At 44.3% G+C, this 19,913-nt stretch overlaps 1 protein-coding gene across 2 annotated transcripts; it reads right to left on the reverse strand.

Annotated features, from left to right (window-relative positions):
* Positions 1-3,508: 3,508 nt before the first annotated feature.
* On the reverse strand, positions 3,509-18,364 carry SEC11C (SEC11 homolog C, signal peptidase complex subunit). 2 transcript variants are annotated; one of them, XM_082353017.1, is made up of 6 exons: positions 18,178-18,363; positions 10,958-11,067; positions 8,439-8,588; positions 6,145-6,264; positions 4,336-4,393; positions 3,509-3,709 (listed from the first exon to the last, which is right to left on the reverse strand). In XM_082353017.1, the coding sequence occupies exons 1-6, from the start codon at positions 18,262-18,264 to the stop codon at positions 3,656-3,658; spliced, it is 579 nt and encodes a 192-aa protein (XP_082209143.1). In that variant the 5' UTR covers positions 18,265-18,363; the 3' UTR covers positions 3,509-3,655. The 2 variants fall into 2 exon arrangements, with proteins under 2 accessions (XP_082209143.1, XP_082209144.1); XM_082353018.1 differs by lacking the exon at positions 4,336-4,393 and having other exon boundaries at positions 18,178-18,364.
* Between the last annotated feature and the right edge of the window lie 1,549 nt (positions 18,365-19,913).

Genomic DNA, 19,913 nt, shown 5'->3' on the forward strand with positions numbered 1-19,913 from the left:
GATGAAAACCAAGCATCTAACAAATCCTTCACCCCCCTGGACACTCATTCTGGACGTAAGGAAACTGAGTCTCATCAGTTACAAGCTACATGTCTAGTAGGTGGAGGCAAGGCTTAAACCACGGTGACTCCAGATCCTCTTTCCACCCCCCGTCCCCATGCCTCTCATGGGAAACTAAGGGAACTGCTGAACCCACAGAGTGGGGATGGATGGATCTCCGCCTGGATTTTCAGGATGAGACTAAACAGACCAACCAGTGCGCTGGGCCAAAGGCTACTTAGTAAGACGAGGTACTGAAGCAGAAACCGGGAGACCGCTAATCGAGATGGCTAGCATCAGTTGGGTGTGGGAAATGGAGGGGAGAGGGTAGCACATAGAAACGGTGCATGTCTGGCTTTTTCCTACCATGCAATCTGCAAATGACTTCATGAAGACGAAATGGAAGATGTGAACAATCAAGCATCCTAATCACATTTCCTCCCGACTAATCTGTGCGGACATTTCTCAGTGGTCTTCAACCGTGGCCGCATGAGTCACCTGGGGAGCTTTCAATAGCGCAGAGGCCAGGCTTGCTTCTCTTTATTGAAAGATTCTTCTGCCCGGCTTACTTAGAAGTCAGACTCCTTCCACTTCACAAGAATGTTTCATCTGCCCAGGCTTGCTTGCTGGGGACAGTGGCAAAAATTTTATAGAGGAGTTTAGAGCCCACTATCTGGTCGTTTCAGGGTGTGTGTGTGTCTAGCATCTGCATAGGACTGACACATTCATTGTCAAAGGGAAAAAGCCAGGACTGAGACCTGTGGGTTGGGAAATCCGCTAACCTTTTTAAAAAACTGAAGCTTAATTCCACAGTAGAAAATTTCCAGTTTCTGATAGAAACCTAAATGGATCTTAAAATACAGTATAGCAAACACCATTTAGCTTCTGTGTAAGTGTCCTTGTGTTATCACTGAGGCCTTTGTGAACTGAGACATGGGCTGTCTGTCCCTCCACTAGGTGGTGTCTTGAAATCCTTCCACTGTTTTTTTTTTTTATAAATTTATTTATTTATTTTTGGCTGTGTTGGGTCCTCGTTTCTGTGCAAGGGCTCTCTCCAGTTGCGGCAAGCGGGGGCCACCCCTCATCACGGTGCGCGGGCCTCTCACCGTCACGGCCTCTCCCGTTGTGGAGCACAGGCTCCAGACGCGCCAGCTCAGTAGTTGTGGCTCACGGGCCCAGCCGCTCCGCGGCACGTGGGATCTTCCCGGACCGGGGCACGAACCTGTGTCCCCCGCACTGGCAGGCGGATTCCCAACCACTGCGCCACCAGGGAAGCCCTCTTCCACTGTTTTTTATACTTGGTCTTCTCCCTTCTCAGTGGGTACCCTTGCTTGGCCAGTGTCCCCCAGACACCTTCACCTCGAGGTTTCTAAGCTGTCGTGAAGTGGAAAAGCAGTTGCTCAACCACGTGAGAAATGTGTGTCCCAGAGGCATACAGAAGCTCCCAGCAAGAGGTCCTAGCCGGTGAATCCACTGCCACATCGCAGTGCTAGTTTTGTCTGCCCAGATACAGGCCTGGTTCTCGTTCCAGACATCGAGGCTGCAACTGAGACTCCAGATAAAAGAACATCGATCCAGCATTAACTCCCATCATTTCCATTTGATAAAGACCAGTAGCCTCTAAAAGGCCAAAAGAGGTCATACTTTCTAACGAGCCACAATCAAATGGCACTGGCTGAACTGTGTCTGGGTTCTTACCTGTCTTTGTGAAGTTTATTTCAGAATGTCAGGCATGTTCAAAGGATTACCGAAAAGCTTAGCCACATTACGGAGCTTTTAAAAGTTTCTATTAACCAACTACAGAACCCCAGAAAGATGATAAAATAATAAAGTTTTGACCCAACATTTTGAAATTCCACCTTTAGTTCAGGGAAGAAAAACCTATTTTTCTTAAAAAAGAGTTTATTAAAGGGCACCAGAGAATAATGTTTTTAGAAAGTATCCTGTAAATTTTTTTTTCTTTCACTTCACTGATTTCAACAGGATGAGGTCCATTATTGTTGCAACAGCCTATTTTAGCAGAGATTAAGGATTAAAGGGCAGGCTGTCCGCCACGGGTCACTCCTGCTGGTCTTCACCAAACCAGAGCTCAGTCAGAAAGTGACCGTACAGGTGTGTGAGGGCACAGGTTATGCCGAAGAGGAAAACACACGTAACCACGGGTGACATGTACTGAGTGCAAACTGCGTACATGGGCAGCATCGGGCTAAGGAATCATCTACTAATTCCTGGGGACACGCAGGGAGGTGAGAGCCGTTCTCATCCTCCATCTGAGGTTGAGGGAAGCTATGCTCAAGGCCCATGGGTGGTTAAGTGACCAGGCAGGATTCTAAATTGTTAGATCAGAATTGAACAAACCTGAAAGAATGAGGTAGATTTCTAAGTTCTGACTGAAAAGGATGTCAACATTGTATTGTTCGGTGAAGAGAGAACGTTTTGGCAAAACTGAAGAGAGTATCTGAAAATACCACTGGCCTCCTTTTTATTCCCTTGACACTTTGCAGTGTGGTCCAGGCACCAGCAGCACCAGTGTTCCCTGGGAGTGTTCCTATTTTTTTCTTTTTTTTTTTGGCCCTTAGTTCCCCAACCAGGGATTGAACCCTTGCCGAACCCTTGCCCCCCTCTTGCCCCCTGTAGTGGAAGCACAGAGTCTTAACCACTGGACCACCACGAAAGTCCCTTCCTCTCGTTTCTTTTAACTCTGCTCAGTGTCCCCTCCTCAGAGGTCTTCCCTGACCCATGTGAAAAGCACCCGCTATCTGCTTCTTTCCCACAGCAACTGTTCCTCCTGAAATCACACGTCAGTTTATCACCTGTTCCTTCTACTACACTGGAACCTCCATCCAGGCTGGGACTCAGTATCCCCAGCACCTAAGGCAGCAGCTGGGACACAAGGGTCTGAAAGATGGTTTAACGAGGGACTATTTTATATTCAGGATTGCGTATAGTGCAAAGATAACGAAACTAAACTGTAACAGTGGAGATCCCTGGGAAATGGAGAGGGAGACTGAGGGGAAAAAGGACACAGCCCTTCTACCCTTCTGTGCTTTGTGCGGTTTGTCAAAGGAGTACGCACTGTTGTTATAATTTATCAGACACTTTTCAAATAATTTATCCAACCATCTCAAGATACACCAGACCACAAGAACAAAGCAGATTACACCTTTCCTTCTAAAAAGGTTTTAGGTTTTATTCGTTTATCAGACTACACTTCAATAAATAAGAAATCATTTTCTTTTAAGGGCCTGTTTCCCCTGGAAATGCTATGAGCAGAATTTTATTTTTGAAACTCAGGTGTTACAACTATATCACGTTTGGACTATGCATTATCCCACTGGCAGGCCAGGCCCAGAGACGGCCTGCCTGATTCTTGAAGTGCTGCAGACCCTCAAGCTTGGTTTAGAATGATTACCACGAGAAGCAGAGAGACTGAGCACATTCAAATCAGAATCCACAAAAGAAAACAATCTTCACTGATGAATCATTTATTCAAACAAGACAAAAACGTCTCCACATTGTTTCCTTTTATACAGAAAGTGGAACATTTCAAATATATTAGCTTTTCTCTTTTTCAACAGAATTTATTTCTGTCTGGTCCCAGGAATTGCCTTTCATTTTAGGATTCACGTTTTAGTAACACATATGCACCCATTACAGCCAAAAGAGCGTACTGCAAAGAAAACACAGTGGAAAATTACCGTGAGGACTACAAATAAATTTGGTCTATAAATGTATTCAGATAAAGTCTGGTCAATACTGGACTGAGGAGAGGATCAAAAGATGACCTCTTCCACATGCTTTGTTCTCCAAATGAGCTGCTTAATAACACATTAACAGTTAAAACCCCCAAATATATTGATGGACCAAGGAGCACACACCCAACACACACTGCTAATGTACTACTCATTCATGTGTAGGTTTCCTACTGTGTTTCAAGTGATTAAAAAAAAATATGGATACTATTTTTGTTGAAGTTGGGAGATGAGCATTACTGGGCTTATTGTACAACTTTTTTCATATGTTTAAAGATTTCCATAATAAAAAGCAAAAAATATATAGGTGCCATTTTAGAACACACTGTATAAACATAAAAGGTGGAAGTACTTACTTTCAATAATTAATTTCAATAATTTAAAATTGATAATTTAAATGAGTATATTAATTTGTAATTAACTACAAATACTCTGCAGAAGAATTAGCTAGCAAAACATTCTTAACAGACTGCATCTTTACAGTTGCATGTGTAAAAGCGCCAATATTTTCTTAAAAAATAAAGACGTACACATAAATTCCTACCTTGAATTTTGGATAGTCGTTCATTATTATGGTGACCATACCAACATATGGTAAAAACCTAAATTGTGGGATAAAAAGCCAGAAGTGTAAAAAGTGTTTGTAATATAATGATAGCAATACTTGAAAACACTATAAATCAGCATAGGAAAAAGTCTTCCTTGGGAACAACACTGATTGGGGCCATAAAAACAATATTCACTCCTGCCTCAGAAGGTTTTATTAGTAAAAAGCATCAGCGCTAACAGCCAGGACAACTTTTTAAGAAGGCAAATTAGGATCTAGAGATGCTACTTGTCTTCACTTGCTGCATTTCACCCTAACAGAATGAAAATAATTAGTTGAGCCACTTGTACAACAGAAAGGGCAAATCGAGTTCTTAATTTTTCTTAGTAGAGATGTAAGATTCAGATAGCCTATATATAAACTGCTGTGAGAGAGAGCTTTGAAAGCACATGAATAATTATTGCCTTGGCCAAAAAGTTCGTTCGGGTTTAGATCTTACTGGAAAACCCGAACAAACTTTTTGGCCAACCCAACAGTTTGTAACTGAAGGAATCCTCATCATTTTCATTGCACAGCACTTTTCAGATGTAACAAAGAAGTCGGTTGGGCAGTGAACACAAATGTGAATCCCGTAATTTATACCCAAACATGATTATGATCCCAGAGAGAATAAGCCAGGATAAACCAGCCAATGATTATGCTAACAAAATTAATGTTAATATGGAATCAGTTTGACCCAAGTCTCAATCATGTCACTGATAGGAAACAAGGTAACACCCCCTTAGTACCCTCCAGTCTGCTTAAAAATCAGTAGCATCAACCTCTCACTTATACAAAGCCTCTCACCAGAGTGTCTAAAGATACAGGACTGACCAGCTGCAGGTCTCTCTCATCTCCCTGCAGATATTCAGGTGGAATTGCAATAGAGTAGAAATGGTTAAAAGGTGAGCACAGGGAGAAAAGGGGTAGAAAGAGGCCTTAAACTACGAGCTGATGAATAAAGCTGTATCTTAGAAAATGGCCACCGGTGTTCTCCAGCCTTACACAGCTGGTGGGATTTCAATAAAAGGAGACATTTCTAGCAAGGGTTAAATATAAAAAGGGTCACCAAGAGAGGGGGAGAATCTCCTTTTTTGGTATTTAATAACAGGACAGACTCTCTGCTGTGTCAATCAGAAGCAGAACTCATGGCTGGAACAATTATGCAAAGATGGGTATTAAAAATTTTATCACAGAACTTTTCTTAGTAGTAAAAACCAGGAGATAATCTAAATGTTGACCAAAAGAGGACGAGTGAAATCAGCTATGATTCTCAGAGGAACACCATGCAGCCGTTTAAAAAGATATAGGTGTAGATTTGACACAGAAAGCTATTTGCAACTTTCTGCTGGGTGAAAGAATAAAACTCTTCTATGTAAAATTATGTATTACATATGCATACACACATCTATATAGGTACAAGGAATATCTAGAATATTCATCACAGTGTTACACAGTAGTTATTTCTGAAAGGATTTCTTATAATTGTTATTTTAAATCTATAAATAATCTCTAGGTGAGGATTTATTTCAAAAATAGAATTAAACCCATGATATAGATAGCGTACTTGCATTCAGCTTTAGATTTTAGGTCCTTAGGAAGTTCTGAATTTTGTTTAGTCTTCACAGTACAAAGTAAAACTGCTGACAACTCTCCTGACGTATAATCTTTGTAATGAATGATTCTATTAACCTTGGTTTCTTTGTTGCTGAATATTTTTCTGGTTTCTGAATCTTCTGCATAACTTAGAAGTTAATCCTCACTCACCCTCTGGCTCTCCCCACCACATCCTTCTTTTCGAGCCAGTTCTGGCCTTCTTTGTACAAGCCTCTGTCGTCAACTTCATTATTATCTCCTTTAGTCAGAAATTTGATGTCTCCATTATCTCTGGAAAGCAAAACAATGTCCTTTCAAAAATTATTTTCAGCACAGCATCGTTAGAAAAGTATTAGCTTGGCCAACACTTTACAGGCACATATGGGCAATGAGAAAAGCAGTCAAAGATAACTTGATCTTTCTTGGTCTAAGATGCTTGCTGGCAGACAACCATTCAACCAAAGCACAAATCTAATGACAATTTTGTAGACTTAAATTCTAAAATACTTAAGTTACCCTGATAACCAAAAAGCATGCAAAGCACAAGGGCACCAGGAAGGCAATGATTAGCTCCAGCATCTGTTTCCATCCATTCTTCATCCCCATGGACCAACTGGTTAACACAGATTATATTCCTCTTCACTCGACACATGAACTTGGTCCCAGATTACACAGATTTGAGCACAAGGTAATTCAAACACAAATGTGCTCTTAGCTCTCCCCAAGCTTATTTTTCCTTACCAAATGTGGGATGTGTTAATGCCTTATTTCCTTCACCACTGAGCAAAGTGGATTACAATCCAGTTTGCAAACAAACAGGAATTACAAACGGCATAAAACCACTGTGTTAAAGAGACAGGGGGGATTCATTTTAAACATTGTAAACTGGTGCTTACACAGCCTTGATACTAGAAACACAATATTATAGCCTTATAGAGCTATAAAGAGGGTCTTTTTTCAACAAGACAAATGAGAAAATGCACTAAATAATTTGATAAAATATTAAAAGCCCACAAAGATTTGAAACCATGCCAGAAAGAGTAAGCTGATTTGCAACCATGGTTATAAAAAAAATTAAGAGTAGAAAAACCCGGGCCATCTCTCACAATTCATGCAAATTACAGCAAAGCATCATTATTTCCTTAACTTTGAACAACTTCTCATCTTTGTTTTCTTTTTATTTTAATAATATATTTTATTTAACTCAATATATCAAAAATATTCCTTCAACATATAATCAATCTAAAATTATTATTGAGATATTCTCTTTTTGGTACTAAGTCTTTGAAATCTTGTGTATATTTCACACTAGTTACATTTCAAGTGCTCAGTAACCATATATTGCTGGTGGCAAACTCATTGGCTAGTGCAGCTCTACAGGGAATGCACAATTTCCCATCTTTGGAAATTGTTTTAAAATCAGGTGAGAGTTCTGTCGCATCATGACTGAGCATATTTCTTCATCAGTAAGTTAACAAGTACTACTAACAAGGTAATGTTAGTGCAGTACCAGTGTATTAACACAAACTGAAACAGGGTCATTCTAATGTTTAGAGTAAAATGAAGTGAATATTTTTAGTATCAAACATCTTTGGGGAACACCTGGAAGCAGTGAATGGAATGAGAATCTCATACCAGAAATGTACAAATAGTTAGACACACAGACACAGACAGACAGACACACACACAGAGAGGATGAGCAATGCTCCATTATTCAAAAAATACAAATATATATACCTAACTTTAATCCCATAACTCATGCAGGTAAAATGTTATACTAAGCTGCATAAAGGTAAATGAATAACCACGTATGTAACGTTTTCGCTAATCACGTGACTGTACTCTCTCATGGAAACTTAATATGTTTGAGCTAGAAGTCATTGTTTCTGGTTCCCAAGAGGTGTTTTAATAAGTCATCACTGGCATTTAAGGAAAAGGCAAAGCCATTTGTGGCGGGGAGAATTAATGCAGGATATGCAATGATCAAATCATGGGAAGAGATGGGGAAAGGAATTTTTATTCATCCAGGGGTAATATAACTGCTGAGAATGCCAGTTTGTCCAAAGTGACATGAGAAACAGGTAGCTTTCTGCATTTCAGAAGATAATTCTCTTACGAAAATTATCCTCACTTACCATGAGATCTGATTTTCTTTGAGACTCCTTCAAATAACTAATATTCTGCAAGAATACATTCCAGCGTACATTGTGCAGCAATTCAAGTTTTTCAAGTGCTTTAGTAAACATCAGTTCATTTCATTCACATAATCACCCTGTGAGTTACTGTGGGTAACGTATTATTCCCATCTTACAGACTCAGTTAAGTAGCAGGTCCAAAGTCACCCAATTACTAAATGGCAAAACTAGGAACATAATCCAGTGTTTCTGCTACTTTCTAATCAACCATTCAAACTGTCCACAGTTTTGTCTACAAAACAAAACCAAAGAGAAGTAAAGCCTCTTTACTTTTCATGAACTTTGATTACTCTGTGAACTATTGGAATGTCTCGGCCTTCGACTTTAAAAACAACGATTTCACCAGCTCTAATCGGGTCTTCCCGGAAATTTGTTAGGAACAGAAGGTCGCCCCTGTGAAAGGCTGGCTCCATGCTGCCACTGGAAAGAAACACAAAGTCACATCAGAATTATGTTCACACCAGGTGAACATTTCAACCCGTAAAGAATACAACAAACATACCACTTAGAATATCAACTTTCATCAACAGTCAAGCAGGTCTGTGAGCTATAAAATAAACCACAGCAATTTCTTTCTGACTGCTCAAGGTGATAATAGTGAGAAAGGGAGCGATTTCTTCTTGGATTTGAGTATGAGAAGGGCACTAGCGGGTCCCTCTGCAGTTTGTATTAGGTAGAAAAAGAACTAAGAAAAATGTGGACTCTTTGAAGTAAAAGCCAATGATGGCTAAAATGCTTAGGATAATTTCTTCATCTACTGCTTCATCTTTATTCCTTTGACAAAATTCCTGAAGACATGCAGTGGGAAGAAGTTTCTAGAAAACCATCTCAGTCTGTGATAACAAGGACAGCAGTTTTAAAAAAAAAACCTCCCTGAACAAGTCTCAGAGGCAGGATAAGTGCACTGCGGTTTGGCAGCAGGAGTCATTATCGTGCCCCATCAGGAAGGCAGTCCTTTGAAATGTTTCACTAATAACAACTTACACTTGCTTTCCTCAAGGGCCAGGGATTTTCCCAAGGTCAGTGTTCCCCAAGGTCACACATCCCTCGTGACGTCAACAGTTTATGCTGACAAACCAAATTGCTTTAGAAGTGTAAAGGATGCTTTAAGAAAAAAAAAAAGTCCCCATGTAGTGCAATTTCACAATAATCTCTGCACGCAAGTGTGTCTGTGTGATTGAAGGAGGGCCGGAACACCTCGGACGGAGTTCTGGCTCTGCCGAAAGTAACTGAGATGCAGGCGACTTGGCCTTGTTGGACCTCAGCTTCCATATTTGTTGAGTGACAGGGCCCATCTGAATTTGAGGGGTTTAATTTTTTCTTTTTTCAAAAGCCTTAAAATCCCTCCTTCAGATGAAATCTTACCAGGTAAAGTATAGTCACATAAAGTACATAAAAGTGGAGCTGTCACAACCGAAGCAAGGCTAAGGTGTCTATAGTCCGTGAGCTTGGTCACCTTTTCCCTCCTAACCCATCCACCTGGACCCTCGGGCACCCCTGGAGCACAGTGTAAACACCAGTGAATTAGAGGCCCCCTCAGCTCTGTGTGTGAACTATGCCATCCTCAGGCTCCTAAGTTTATGAAAATGCTGCATCTCTAGAAGCAGGTCCCTTGGCCAGCCACAGAAGGGCGGCCTGGTGAAGCCCGGGCCAGAGCTGTTGCCCCATCACGTGACAGCGGGGCCCAGAGGAGGGAAAGGGCACTGGCTTGGGAGCCAAGAAGCCTGCGTGCTGGTTCTCCTGCTCTGGCCAGCGGTGACCCTGGCCGCGCCACTGCTACAGCCCGCTGCCCCCGCTGTGGAACAACAGGGCTCCACGCCCACTGCAGGGAGACTCAACGAGCTAAGGCACCATGAGCAGAGCGTCTGCAAGCTCCTAATGGCTCACAAACATGCTACTTCATTTCAAGTTGATTGTGAAGTTTCTCCCCTTGGATGACTTCACGGCTCTGGGAAGTTAAAGTATAAACTTTTCTCAGATGAACACGCTGTGCTTTCTAAGAGTAAAAGTCTTGAGAAGAGAGGAGTCAGCCTCCACGCGCTGCTGAAGAAACTTGAGGAAACACCAGACACCGTGCTGGGCACAGACTCCCTGCCCACGCGGGACAAAGTGAACCAAGTAAGAGCTTTAAATTGGCTATGTTTAAAAATCAACGCGTAGGGCTTCCCTGGTGGCGCAGTGGTTGAGAGTCTGCCTGCCAATGCGGGGGATGCGGGTTCGAGCCCTGGTCTGGGAGGATCCCACGTGCCGCGGAGCAGCTGGGCCCGTGAGCCACAGTTACTGATCCTGCGCATCTGGAGCCTGTGCTTCGCAACAGGAGGGGCCGCGACAGTGAGAGGCCCGCGCACCGTGATGAAGAGTGGCCCCCGCTTGCCGCAACTGGAGAGAGCCCTCGCACAGAAGTGAAGACCCAACACAGCCATAAATAAATTAATTAATTAATTTAAAAAAACCCAAAAAACTGCAGATTTCATTAAAAAAAAAAAAATCAACGCGTACACAAATAATGCATTGTTACTATCTTATTAAAATGTCACTTAACATGGATTAAAACATTAAAACATGAAAGTAAATCACACTGCACTGGACCACCAGCATCAACATGATGAAAGGCCTCAACTGTCTATTGAAAAAGATTTTTCAACAAAAGCCAAAAAAAAAATGAAACCTTCTCAAAACAGGCATCAATAAAGAAAACTATAAAACTTTATCCAATTAAAACACCGAGTTTGGGTTGTCCACGCTGCTCCTGGGTCCTGGGCAGCAGCAGGACGGCCGGCGGGACCCACCTCAGCACCACCACGATGGGACTCTCGCTGCCAGTGAGGACGATCAGGCCTTTCCAGATCATGAGCGCAGAAGATACAATCATGGCAAAGTTTAAGACCTGGTAATAGAGCTGGAACGAAAAAGGCCAAACCAAAAGTAAGAACCGGTGACAGAATATTCACTAACCCAAAGCTGGAGATGTGCTTGTTTAAAAAAGAAAAAAAAAAAAAAAAAAAAAAGCTGTTATTTTAGGACATGAAACTAGTTCACACAAGCTACAAAATTAGGCAGAATTTCAACTTCTGACCATGGAATGCCCATGTATCTTCTCTCCTTCCATGAGAGAAAAGGAAAAAAATAAAAAACCAGAGTAGTCTGTGGGACCTGCTTTGTTAAGGCCTCGGTACAACTCTTCCTACCTCTCCAGAATCCCCCAGAACCTTCAACCCTGAGGGGCCCCACCACTCAGGTTCTATGGCTCGGCCTCCCGCTCTAGCGCAGAGGCCGTAGGTCTAACCTGAGAGCCCCGACGTGCCCACGGTTCACCTAGAACACTCCGCAGCCCCACGGCCAGAAGGGTCCCAAATGAGGGCGCAGAATCCTAGTCTCACAGCACTCTATCCTACATGAGGTTATTCTGCATCGGAAATTACAATTCAAAAGGGAACAGAAACTGTAAACACCTAGATGTTTAGGGTTTTCTTAAATGTTTTAAATGATGAGCACCCAATATGTGGTGAAGAACACGGCAGGAAGGCCACCCGCGTCCGCATCTAGTTCTAAGCCGCCCTCGCTCCGCCCGAGACCACGGAGCTAGGGCCCACAGGGCTGCCCGCCCTCACTGTGCTCCAGGACGGCTCCGACTGTGGTACCTGCCTCAGCCCGCCTCCTGCAGGTGCTCTGGGTGATGTGAAGAGCGTGGATGGCCCACCCAACACTCTGGTGTCTCAATTCCTGGACCTCCTCACCTCCAGTGACCCTCTCCCTCCACCTGAACCGTCCACTCTCAGCGGCATACCTGGCCCTGAAACTACTCAATCCCCCACCACGTCTCGAGCTCAAGTAGCCCCTCCACCCGGGCACGTGAGCCTGCTCTTCTGGCCTGTGTGTTCACCTACACGGCCGGACTCTCGCCCTCCAGGGGCCTCCACCACCCACTTCCGTCTCTCCACCCTCGGCATGCAGCGTGCAGCCCCCATGAGGCCTGGCAGCCGCCCTACTCCAAGACCGTCTGTCTACCCCTCCAGAGAAGAAGCTTTCAGACCTCTACCCGCGAGGGGAAACCTCTGAGTAGAGTTGGAGAGGACAGCTTGAGCTCTAACTGCTTCTCAGCTTTTCTGCCCATCTCATTCAGTTTAGCCCCACCTCCCCCTCACCCCTCCCGCCCGTTCTGGAGACACCTGGAACTGCCGGCTCTTGGGTCTTGGAGGCACCTGCAGCATAAGCAGTGGAGACTTACGCCTCCACGTCGCCCCACTGCTGGTTCCAGCTGTCAGTTGCCACCCTTCTGTTTTCCAGCTTCTAGTATTTGATTGCTCTTGTTTCCCTTTCTGGGCTGTCTATCTTGGAGTAACTGATGACTTTTTAAAGTCCCTTTACTATATATAGTTTTAGTGGTGTTTCAGAGCAAGTGAGATTAGATAGGTTAGATCCCGTCTTAACTACCTGCCAGCTTTCCAGAACATCCTTTGGAAGTGAGTTAGGAACTAGGACTCAGATCACATGGCTCTGGACAGTACTGTTTTCCTCAAATATCCAATGATAATTTTAACTGAGACAGAATGCAGGGTTATGGACTCTTTTTGAGGATCGAATACAGTTTAAAATGCAGTTTTAAGCACAGCTTAAATATAGTTTTAAATAGTCTTTAAAATGCACAAGGCCTGGAGAAATGGGGGCTGAAGACACTCAGGAAGGCCCAGGAGGCACGTGGCAGGTGGTTTTACACGGTTCTGACTTCTGAGAGTGTAGACCAGCCTTTACAGCAGCGGTTCTCAAACTTCAGTGTGCACCAGCATCCCCACGTGGGGCCTGAGAATTTGCACTTCAAACAAGTTCCCAGGTGATCCTGAAGCTGCTGGTCCGGGGACCACAGTTTGAGAACCGCTGTTCTCTACCATCAGTTCTCAACCTTGGCTGCACATTAGAATCACCTGGGGAGCCTTTGGAACATGGTCTACCTGGTCTCCATCCAAGACCGAGGGAACCAATGGGAGGGGAGGGGTGCTGGCATCCCTGTTTCTCAGACGGCTCGCAGGTGGTCCTGATGCAGAGGCTGGACCACTGTTCTACACCTTCTCCCTCCCCTGGGCTTCAGTCTCTCCCACCTTCAATCCTCCTTCCACCTCACATCCTCCGTAAGGCTTCTTCACTCTCTCTTCACAGCCAAACCTCAGGAGCTGCTACCCCAGGTTTCTCCCCTTCCTCACCATCTACAGTCACCCCTCAGCCTACACACCCAGTCACATGCTCACTAAATCCAACGGACAACTGTCAGTCCTCACCTTGCTGACCTTTCGGCAGCGGTCAACACAGACGATCACTTCTACAAACTCTCCGCCCCTGGCACCCTGGATGGCACACTGCCCACCCTCTGACCACTTTCTTTCTAATCTTCCTGCCAGTTCCTCCTCCTCTAACTGGACCTTCAAATGCCGGCACCGGCACCATCATGCTAACCGCTCCCAATACTGAGATTTCCAACTGCCTCCCTGACAGTCTCACTCGGATGTCTGTAAAGGCAGCTCCAACCCAACACGGTCAAAACTGGACTTATCTTCTCCAAAAAGGCTTCAGTGCTCGTGATCTCATCTCAATACATGGCATTCCCATCCACCCAGCTGTCTGCAGTCACCCCCCACCCATTCGTTCAATCCTCTCTATCTTCTAAATATGTCTGGCATTTGTTCAGTTCCTTCTATTCCCACTGCCACCACGCTCCTAAGTCACCAGCACAGCCCGCCGGACACTGCGAGAGCCTCCTAACCAGGCTCCCGATGTCCACGCATGCATCTTTCGACGCGTTCTCCACGCTACACTCAGCACTGGTTTTCAAATGCACCTCTGGCCATCGGGTCATCTCTATGCCCTGCATAAGGCTCTTTGATTGCATCCCACACTCTGTGCATGAATATGGTCTCTAAGTCCCTGTCTGATATACGCCCTCTCCTCTCCAGTGTCAGCTAGTAAAGCTCACTGCACTCCAGCTCCACTGCTGGGCTCTGTCAGTGATTCAGAAAGCACATGCTCCTTTCCACTCCAGGACCTTCACCGGCTACTGTCATGGCCCAGAAGGCTCTCCTTAGGCTCCTTAGCACACCTAACACTCACTCACCTTTAAGTCCTACTTTAAACATCAGTTCCCAAGGGAAGCCCTCCCTGACCCATTAGACCAGGAGTTAGCAAACTTTTTCTGTAAAGGGCCAGGTAATACATATTTTAGGTTTATGGGCCTTATCATCTCTGTTGAAACGACTCAACTCTACCATTGTAGTGGGAAGGCAACTACAGACAATACGTAAAAGAATGAACATGGCCGAATTCCAATAAAACTTTATTTATAAAAACGGGCAGTGGGCTGGAGTTTGCCAACCTCTGCTATAGACCAACCTGGGTCCTCCTGCTATATATTCTCACTGCATCCTGTATTTCTTTATACCATCCATCACCTTGATAATTATGCATATAATTATTTAATGCATCTTTCACACTAAACTGTAAGTTCCACAAAGGCAAGGATCATTTCAGCCTTGTTCACAGCTGTATCCCCAATGTTCAACACAGGCCTGGGAAAAAGTAAGTATTCAGTTTGTTGAATAAATAGTGAGAAATACACGGTGGGCACATACAAACTAGTAGTAAGAAAAACACTAAAATCTCAACAACAAAAAAGAAGTACAAGCTTAAAACTATTAATATTCCAAAGAAGAAACACAAGTGGCGAATAAACACAGTGTTTAAACCAAATCCTGCCTCCCCCTTGCCCCTTTTTGGCCTAGTAAATGTAAAGGTTTTTTGTTTGTTTTTGTGTGTGTGTTTTTTAATGCTAATACTCAGAGCGTGACAAGCATGTATGCAAGTGGTGGGGACGCAAGTTGGTATAACCATTCTGAAAGCAATTTAGTGTCAAGCATTAGTATCAAGAGGTTGCTCTTGGCCCAGTAACCCTACTTCTAGGAATTCAGCCTAAAATAAAGGCAGATAGGGAATTATGGTGCAAAGATACTTATTTTTAATAACAGGGAAAGGGAAATAAATGAGCAACAACAGAGAAATGACTGAGTAAATAACGGCAAATTACTGCACTATTTGAAACAATGAATAAAGAACTTTAATGGCAGGACCGAACACTCAAGATATATTAGGTGAAAAATGTAGGCTGCAGTAGGATCTCCACAAACTGTAAAACAGTTTATAAAGCAAACACAAGGAGCTCCCCCGAGATGCTAAGAGTCTATCTTAGCATGGTGGAATTACGAATGATTGGACTGTCTTATTTAAACTACTCTCTATTCTTTAAAATTCCTATGATGAGCATAGATTAACTTCAAAATCTGGGAGGGGGTAGGGAAGTATTTAAGAAGAGCAATTTGACAAGATAGAGGCCGTTAAAATAATCATTTTGAAGAGTGTGACAAAACATGAAAACATTCTGATATGATAGGAAGGAAAGAAAAGCAAAGCTCAAAACTGTCTCTTGCTAAAATTACAACTGTGTGCAAGTATGTAATTTGATTGAGGTAATCGTGAAGGTTACAAAAGTGGGGACAAAAGGTGCATTAAAATAACTTATTTTGATGTAATAAATGAAAATAGGATAATAAATGTAATTCAAAATTAAAGTTACATAACATTTTTTTAACTCCTTGGCTTAAGTGCCAACAGCAAATTATCAAACTAAATTAAATTCCCAGGAGAGCAAAAAAGGAAACTGGAGTGCTAAACGGACATTGTTCAAGTGTTGGGCTATAATATGTTAAACTGTTGCTTAAAGTAAAATCAGCCTTGCTAGTCACATCAGCCTGAAGCAGAAGTTGTTCACCGGAGTTCACGTTCAAAAACTTCGCCACCTGCTCTGCTTGACTTAAAGGATTTAATAAAGAACTGTTGTTTCATTATGAGCTGCAGCTCTGATTAGGAAACCCCCAAGGCATGGTTTTCTACAGAGATTGCCATCTCTATACACGTTTTCAAACCATCGGACTCCACCCTGATAAAAGCAAATTATACAATATTGCCACTTATCTAATAAAGACCATGTACTAAGAATATAGTTTCCAGTATGATTTTCTATGCTTGAAAAATTCATTGAGAGGAAATAAAATCAATTCCTCAAAAAAAAAAAACTTCTCTGAGCAAGACATTTATTTGCTCAAGAGATAGCCAATTATATAGAAACCTAACAATCAAGCTAACTGCAAAACCACACATCACCCTTCCAGCACCCTATCTTTAAGGGACTTAGTATCTAAGTCTAGGATTGAAATCCTGGAATCTAGAAAATGTAATTTTGATGGAACTACTGACAAGCTGATTGGAAATATACACCCCACATTTCACTGGTGCCTTTTCTTATTGTTCATCTTTGCCTACCAACTCTGTATGCTTGGCACTTAATCATCCCAGCAGAGTTTAGAAGCAAGCTCACAGTCTTTGTCAAGCAAAGATGAAATAGCCAATGTCTAAGGGTTTTAAACAAACGTTTCAGACCAGATATTGTGGCTGACAGAGCAGCAGAAATGCCAGTGGCTGTTTTTCTTCCTCTCTTCCTCACTGCAGAAACAAAGAATCCTTGTTTTTGCATGTGGCTCTTTCCTTAATTAACTGTAAGCAAGGGCAGCAGAAAAAGGAGGTCCCTCTTCCAAGACTGGTGGAGCGAGCATGCCTGACAAGGTGTCATAGGATGCTATTGTGGAGGGAAAAAGAAAAAAGCAAAAGGACAAAGCTTTAAAAAGAAAAACAAAGTACAAGGAGGCAGCAGATTTGAGCTTCTGAATTTTAATTAGAAGACTAGCAAAACACAGACAATGCAACCAGCTACTAACGGGCCTTATCACTGAGAGTGGGAATATACAGAGCTTTCAAAAGGCAAACTGGCTTAGCGATTGACAGATTCATCAGAAGGCCTTCACTGATAGTCTGCAGTCGGTAATCAGTACCAATTTTAGAGACATTTTTAAAACCTACCCAATTAAGTCGAGATTTTTTAAGTAAAGCTCTGCTTCCTGGAGGATTTTCTTGTAAACCACATCAATGTTCAGGGCATTAGCTGTTGGTTTTTCCAGGTAGTGAGAATCTCTGCCACAACTCATCTTAATCACAGAAATTCCCAGGAGCTCAACTGACATGCACACCTAGAAGGTTCTCAACACGGTTCATGAGATTCAAGTCACCAAATTCCCCCACGCTACTGCACTAGTCTGAAATTCTACTCGGAAAAAAGAAAGAGAGAGGGGGGACGGGGGCGGGCTAAGGAGAGGCAAAAAGGAAGTCTTCTTCCGAGGCCCTCTCCCAGAGGGATGAGACATCAACTCCAGCCGCCCAAAGACCCCACGCTAGCTGCCTCCGATATTCAAGGTGCTGCCAGACGACGGAATCCAAGAATGAAGTTAGAGAAGACATCTGGAATCCCTTTTGGAATACTGATTCAGTCCACAATGATGGAGCACCACCAGTGAGCTCTCCCGCGCGAGGAGTTTTATTTAGTCCCGACGCCCGGCCGGGAAAACACTCCCCGGGATGGGAAGAAACCGCGTCGGGAGGCATGACTGGACAGCTCCCATCGCTAGGAAGTTCTCCCCTTTCGCCTGCCTTTCTGCCACTTCCATCCGCGGGCAGCCTCCTTCAGGACGTCAGCCCTCAGGAACCCCACAGAGAAATCTGTTCCCTTTTCCACGGGATGGCCCTTCAAATACGTGCAGAAGGCTGTCACTCGCGGTAGAGTCATCTCTCCCCGCTTTCTCAACCACACGACCTCCAAAGGACGGGGTTCCTATTCTCTTCCCCTTCCGGGCCACCCTCCCCTAATTGCGCTTTTGTCAGTGCAAGAAAGTGCCCACACGTGGGTCTGCGCGGATTTGAACCCAGGGCCTCCGAGAGCCCAGGGCGGGAGCCTCGGGTCGCCACCGGCCCCAGTCGCGGGGCGCTGTCCTTGCGGGAGCCCCATCCGGGGAGCTCCGACTCCCCGCTGTGTCAGCCGGTCGCGGCTCCCGGACGCGCCCCCCACGCGGGACTCCATTACCTGGCGCTTGTTCATCTTCCTCAGATCCCCAAAGATGTCCAAGCCGGACGCAGGGAGATGCGACCCCACGGCGCCCGCGCGTACCATGCCGGGCTCTCTGGGGGCCGAAGCGGCCCGCGGGCTCCGGGTGTCACAGACAGCTGCGGAGCACCGGCCAGGCCCCCGCCCAACGGCCTTGCCGGCCACATGACCTGAGACTCGCTCGGGCGTCTGGGAATCGTAGTCCTGCGAGTCTTGGCCACCAGGGTACCTGGAAGGAACCAGGAGGAAGAAAACTACCACTCCCAGAATTCCGCGGGCCGAGAGCCTCGTCCAGTGAAGACCCAGGGCTCCCAGAGAGGCGGGCGACCGGGCTCGGGAGCTTCGTCTGACCCTTGCGAGGGAACCTCGGGAAGCTGGTGATGCTGCATATGGCTCGGCCAGCTCGGGGAAGTGACTACTCAAGAGCAACCGAGTTCCCCAAAACTCTGGTCAGGCGCCAGGAGGACACCTAAAGCTCCCTCGGTATTCACCTAGCCGTGTATCTAGCCTATTGGATGACTGCGACTAGGGAAGGCGGGGCTTCTGCACTGGGGTAGGCTGTGCGGACTAGGGGAGGAGTCTAAACATGGGCTTGGCGGGTGGGCGGGGCCTGGAAGAGGCGGGAATTTTGAAGCCTCCGAGTTACGCGCTCTGCAAGAGTAACAGGATTTGAAAGCAAGGAAACAAGAGAATACAATGATGTATCCTCTGATCATAGCTGTGTCGCAACGGATGTTAATTGAATGAAAAAATAGCCAATTAATTTTATGCACGAGGAAACAGAAGCCCAGAAAGGTTAAATGACATGGTCAAGGTAAAGTGGCAGAGTCTGGAATAGAACTCAAATTTTAAAATTTCCAAATACTGGATTATGGTAATCCTGATCCTAGATTATATTTAGTTTATTCACTCACTCATTTATGCATTATTTATTTCATTCATTTATTCACAAATCTTTTTTGGAGCATCTACTATGCACCTGGCCCTATTCTAGACACAAGAAACAGTGAACATCTAGCAGCGGGAAACATAATAAATAAGTAAATTATACAGTACCTAAGGAGCGGTGGTGCTATGGAAGTAGGAAAAGCAGATAAGAGAGAGGAGAAGCTCTGCGGGAAGGGAGCAGGTGGCAATTTAAAATATCCCACAAGTTGACTTACCAGGAAGCTACTGAAACGTACACTTCGGGACACTTCACTTGCAGAGGCCCCTTCCGAAGCCTTGAAGAAAAATGGTCATATGGTTTTGTAAGAGTTTAAAAAGCAAGATATTTGGGACTTCCCTGGTGGTCCAGTGATTAAGACTCCACGCTCCCAGTGCAGGGGACCCGGGTTCGATCCCTGGTCTGGGAACTAGGTCCCGCATGCTGCAACTAAAGGTCCTGCACACGGCAACGAAGATCCCATGTGCCACAACTAAGACCCGGTGCAGCCAAATAAATAAATAAATTTTTTAAAAATTATTTAAAAAGCAAGATATTTGAATTGCTATTGGTTGATTTCCATTTCTTTGTGTTCCAACTTCCCCTCCATCATACTTCCCTTCATGCCGGAGGGACAAGGAACGTTTTGAGGATCCAGCTAAGGAGAAGTTGAGTTGGAGATACATTTAGTTTGGGTTTAGTAGATATATTTCTGTGGTTCATGGCTATTTCCTGCCATCCTTGTGCAGGAATGGCTTCTAGGAATACTACCACCCACTGTACCAATTCA

Source organism: Balaenoptera borealis, assembly GCF_965194805.1.
Source record: "Balaenoptera borealis genome assembly, chromosome: 14".
Classification (NCBI taxonomy): Eukaryota; Metazoa; Chordata; class Mammalia; order Artiodactyla; family Balaenopteridae; genus Balaenoptera; species Balaenoptera borealis.

Bases quoted from the DNA above. Each gene is read 5' to 3' on its own strand.
- SEC11C (XM_082353017.1), bottom strand. From the start codon at position 18,264: ATGGTACGCGCGGGCGCCGTGGGGTCGCATCTCCCTGCGTCCGGCTTG. The intron at 8,589-10,957 runs GTGGGTCCCGCC...GTTTCTTTCCAG, and splicing joins CCCATCGTGGTGGTGCTGAG to TGGCAGCATGGAGCCAGCCT. The intron at 6,265-8,438 runs GTAAAGAGGCTT...TTTGCTTTCCAG, and splicing joins GTAATCAAAGTTCATGAAAA to AGATAATGGAGACATCAAAT.